The sequence below is a fragment of the Zosterops lateralis genome, assembly GCF_965231275.1.
Source record: "Zosterops lateralis genome assembly, chromosome: 31".
NCBI lineage: Eukaryota > Metazoa > Chordata > Aves > Passeriformes > Zosteropidae > Zosterops > Zosterops lateralis.
This window is the reverse complement of record NC_139791.1, coordinates 1,347,884-1,352,760: the sequence shown is the minus strand read 5'-3', so window position 1 is coordinate 1,352,760 and position 4,877 is coordinate 1,347,884. Positions and strand designations below refer to the sequence as shown.

The 4,877-nt window shown below is 53.5% G+C and overlaps 1 protein-coding gene across 1 annotated transcript; it reads right to left on the bottom strand.

Annotated features, from left to right (window-relative positions):
- Positions 1–682: 682 nt before the first annotated feature.
- Positions 683–2,867, bottom strand: LOC310920627 (olfactory receptor 14A16-like; the record flags this gene model as incomplete). The annotated part of the gene is made up of 2 exons (XM_083880692.1): positions 2,824–2,867; positions 683–1,638 (listed from the first exon to the last, which is right to left on the bottom strand). Exon 2 carries the CDS (start codon positions 1,613–1,615, stop codon positions 683–685), a length of 933 nt encoding a protein of 310 aa, XP_083736818.1. The 5' UTR covers positions 1,616–1,638; positions 2,824–2,867.
- Between the last annotated feature and the right edge of the window lie 2,010 nt (positions 2,868–4,877).

The following is a 4,877-nucleotide window of genomic DNA, read 5'->3' as shown; positions in this document are numbered from 1 at the left end:
TCTCTCCCAGGGACCTTGCAGAGCCCCAGCCATGCTGTTTGTCCCCAGCCTGCCCACAACCACCCTGGGGCTGCCCACGGGGCTTTTCTGTGTTGAGCCTTGGCCCGGGCGTGTTCTGGAGAGAGCCTGGGCAAGGAGCCTGGAGCCCCCAGGCCCTGCCCTGAGGCGTCAGCGCTGCCCCAGCAGTGCCCATGGCCTGTCCCTGCTGCAGCCCCGGCACTGCCACCCCCAGCCCTGTGCCCGGCCCCAAGAGCCCTCAGGCCCTACAGCAACACCAGGGCCAGGAGGGCAGTGGGGCAGGGCCACGGGAGCAGCACTGGCAACACCAAGGGCTGCTGCTGCTGGGCACAGCTGCTGTGCCAGCCCTGATCTGCCCCCAGCTCTGCACACAGACATTGCTGCTGCAGTGACAGAGAAGGGAACAAAAGTGGGGATCTCTGGAGAAAACTTTTCTGAGGGATCGTTTATTATGTTTAAAGCTACGAGAGCACAGCCCCTCACGGACACAGTCAGAGGCATCAGTAAATGTGGAGACAATCAAAACAGGAAAGGACACAAACAGGGGCCTCACTTTATAAACATCATTGAAAAATAACAAAGAATAAACACCTGACAACCGAACCAACAAGTGCTAGCAAAGATCAATTTTATTAGAAAGGATTTGTAGGAATTGGCCATCAGTTTAGTGTTTCTGAAATTGTCCAGTGATCAGTGTCCACACTGCAGCCTTGAGCTCCTGGTTCCTCAGGCTGTAGATCAGGGGGTTCAGGGCTGGAGGCACCACCGAGTACAGAACTGACAGGGCCAGATCCAGGGATGGGGAGGAGATGGAGGAGGGCTTCATGTATGCAAAAAAGCCAGTGCTGAGGAACAGGGAGACCACAGCAAGGTGAGGGAGACAGGTGGAAAAGGCTTTGTGCCGTCCCTGCTCAGAGGGGATCCTCAGCACAGCCCTGAAGATCTGCACATACGAGAAAACAATGAACACAAAACAACCAAAAGCTAAACAGACACTAACAGCAAGAAGCCCAAGTTCCCGGAGTTTGGAGTGTGAGCAAGAAAGCTTGAGGATGTGTGGGATTTCACAGAAGAACTGGCCCAGGGCATTGCCATGGCACAGGGGCAGGGAAAATGTATTGGCTGTGTGCGGCAGAGCATTGAGAAAGGCACTGGGCCAGGCAGCTGCTGCCATGTGGGCACAAGCTCTGCTGCCCAGGAGGGTCCCGTAGTGCAGGGGTTTGCAGATGGACATGTAGCGGTCGTAGCACATGATGGTCAAGAGACAAAGCTCTGCTGAAATGAAAAAGACAAGCAGAAACACCTGTGCAGCACATCCTTCATAGGAGATGTTCCTGGTGCCCCAGAGGGAATTGTGCATGGCTTTGGGGACAGTGGTGAGGATGGAGCCCAGGTTGGTGAGGGCCAGGTGGAGAAGGAAGAAGAACATGGGGCTGTGCAGGTGGTGGCTGGAGGCCACGGCGCTGATGACGAGGCCGTTGCCCAGGAGGGCAGCCAGGGAGATGCCCAGGAAGAGGCAGAAGTGCAGGAGCTGCAGCTGCCGTGTGTCTGCCAATGCCAGCAGGAGGAAGTGGCTGATGGAGCTGCTGTTGGACATTACTTCACTCTGGGCATGGTGGACTGTTGAAAGAAGACATTGACAAGCTGGGACAGATTGCCTTGAGTCAATCCCATGCAATTATATTAGGAGTCCCCTCAAAACTACTTATCTTCCTCTGGGGGAATTTCACTAAAACCTTTTTTTTTTTCAGTATAGGTTTTTGCTGGTTTGATACTGCCTCATCTTTAGCATTGCTTGCACCCTAAACTCGCAAGCCCAGGAGAAGAATACAGCTCTCTGTGCCCCAGTGCAGACAGATCTGATGCACATGCCATTCATTTCATCTCCCTTTTTTACAGGTTCATCACAATTATGCGTACTTCTAAAACAAAGTAGACTTTTTGGTGTCTCTCGTTTCAAACTCAATCCCTCCAAACGTTTCTCTCTTTCCCTTTGGAGCTGGACACAGAGGGATATCCAGGGCTGGTCTGCCTCACTGCTGCCTGGACTTGGGTCTACTGGGAGCCGTTTCTCTCTATCCAAGCCTTGTCCCTGCCAGTGCTCCCAGAGCCCAGCCCAGCCCTGGGGGCTCAGCTCTGTCCTGCACACCCCTCCCAGCACAGGCCACTGCCCAGGGGCATCTCCCTGGCACCAGGGCCTTAAGGGCAGCTCAGACAAACAGAGATGCTGCAAGACAAGGTGCTGCTGGTGCTGTCTGTAGGCAGAGGAGGGTGAGGAGGCACTTTCTGAGGGAGATCTGAGGCAGATCTGCTGATCCCCAGGGTGACAGTGCAGGAGTCTCAGTGACAGAGACAACCCTGACAGCCCCTTTCCCTTTCCTTTAGGAGAAAGCTGAGAGCAGCCCTGGCCATGCAGCACCATCTCCACAGCAGCAGGATCTGCCCTGATGGGGGTGGCTCCTTCCACCTCCAACTCTTACCCACAGTCCATGGGGAGCTCCCAGGCAGGCTGAGAGCTGCCCCTGGCAGGTGGCAGATCCCCTGGCCCGGCCAAGAGCCCTCAGGGCTGCAGCACCTGCTCTGCACCACAGCCCTGGGCAGCCCTGGCTGCAGCCCCAGCCTCAGCCCCTGCAGCCGTCCCTGGCAGCAGGAGCCGTCCTGCCCTGTCCCTCTGACGGTGCCCAGGGCAGCCCCGCTCTGGAGCACATCCTCCCCCAAAGCAGAAAGGGCAGCAGAGCCATCCTTACAGTGCTGTCAGTCCTGTCCTGGGTCAGCTTTAGGAGATCCTTGCAGACACAGACTGACTGTGTCAGAAGTGGTGAAGATTTCTCCATGAATGAGCTCAGAATTGTCCTTTCAGCTGCTTTGAGCGTCTGCTTCACTGCTCTCAGGTATACCTGCAGGCAATGCCCTCAGCCCTGCTGGGCTGGGAGAGGAGCTGCTCCTCAGCTGAAATGTCTTTTTGAAGCTCTTCTTGATTGCCAGGAGCTGCCTCTGTGCCAGGAGCCCAGCCCAGCTCAGCAGCACAGACTCAGCGCAAGGACTTTAATGAGTCTCTTGGGGCTTTGACATTGTTTACATCAGACTCAGCCACTGAGACAGTATTCAAAAAGCTTCTCCAGAACTCAAAGTGAGATTAAAAATTGCAAAATTTCTTGAAGTTTTAATGGGTCCCACTGAGGGACACAACTGCCTGCAGCGTTCTGTTGTAACTGGAACCTCAGGACACTTTCTCAGTGATGACAGGTGGGGACAAACAAGTCAAAGGTGTCTCTCATGCTGACCAAACCTCTATGGGTTTCAGGAATGCCAAGGGCCAAGGCCTGAGCCCCAGCCCCTGCCAAGGCACATCCTGTCCCTCCCTCAGTGCTCAGGGCTCTTCCCAGGCCACTGGGATGTGGGGATGTGCAATGCCAAGGGCAGGACCATGGGGCGGCCCCTGCCAGGCTGCTGAGCAGGGCCAAGGAGGCAATGAGGCCCCAGGGCTGCAAGGGTCACTTGTCTCCTGCTGATGGCTCAGGCCCAGGCCCAGCAGCCATGGCCCAAGTGCTGCAGGAGTTGGCTGTGTCAGGGCCTTGCAGCTGCTGCCCATCCCTGTGCCCTGTGCAGCCCAGGCTGTCCTACGGTGTCCATGCCCTGCGCCTCTGTCCCTGCAGGCTGTCGTCATCCCCCGGCTGCCCCACCTGGCTGGGCCCTTCCTTTGCTGACAGCTCTGTCTTTTGCCTACCTCTGCAAAACCTTGATTCCAAAATGTTTGATTCCATTTTTACAGTGCCCCTGAAGTTTTAGCACTGGGACAACTCATGCAGGGCCTGCTGTCTCAGTGAGGACGGTTGGAAGACAGGAAGTCATCTGGCTCAAGAGTGCAGTCATAGAGAAAACAAGGACTGAATCTGGGAAGTTTTGGTATGTTTTATTGAAATGGGTAAAATGTAATATGCATTTACCATCTGTATATCAGAGAGACAGTTTTAGAATCACGTGTCAGCATAAGATAGGAGTTAGGAGTTATCCCATGTTGGACCTCAGCCCTGTATTAATGATGCCCTGCCCTGGCAGAGAAATTTCTCTCTTCTTGTGTCCAGTCTGGACCTGCCCAGGTGATGTGTGTAGCAATATTTCTTTCTCAGGCTGTTTCATACAATGAAGGAGAGCTCCACTCTCTCTGAATCCACCCTTCAAGCCCTCTCAGGCTACTCCTATTCTGTCCTCAGTCTTCACTCCCTCAGTCTCTATGGGTCATGTGCGTGAGGCCTCCAGATCCCATCTTGGGGGATTTTTGGGTCCTTGCAAGGTCTTTTCAGATTAAAACATTGTGGTCATAGTCCATGAAAAATTGAAATATTTTACAGGCCTGTAGTGACAGAAGAAGGGGCAAAGCCTTTAAAATGGTTAAGCACAAATTCAGATTTGATGTAAGAAAGAAATATTTTAGGATGAGGCTTAGAAGGTGGAAACAGGTTGTCCACAAACGTCAATGCCACATTCCCAAAAGTGTTCAAGGTCATGAGCTTTGACCATCTGTTGCAGTGGTAGTTGTGCCTTCCCACAGCAAAGGGGCTGCAGTAGATGATATTTTAGGGCAATTACAATTTAAAAAACAAACTATAAAAATAATTAATTTAAGGAAAGTTCTGACATCTCCTCATGAAGGACTCACCAAGGGGGTCATTGGCAGAGATTTCCAGCATGACCTTGACAGCTGAGCATGGGGGGTTCTGCATCGGGGTCTGAGACTCGGGATGGAAATCCACAAAGGGCATTTGGGGAATGTGCAAGATTTCCCATGGGATGTCTAAGAAAGGACCCCAGGAAGGGAGAGGATGGGGGATCAAGGTGGTTTGCTGGGAGGTGATGCT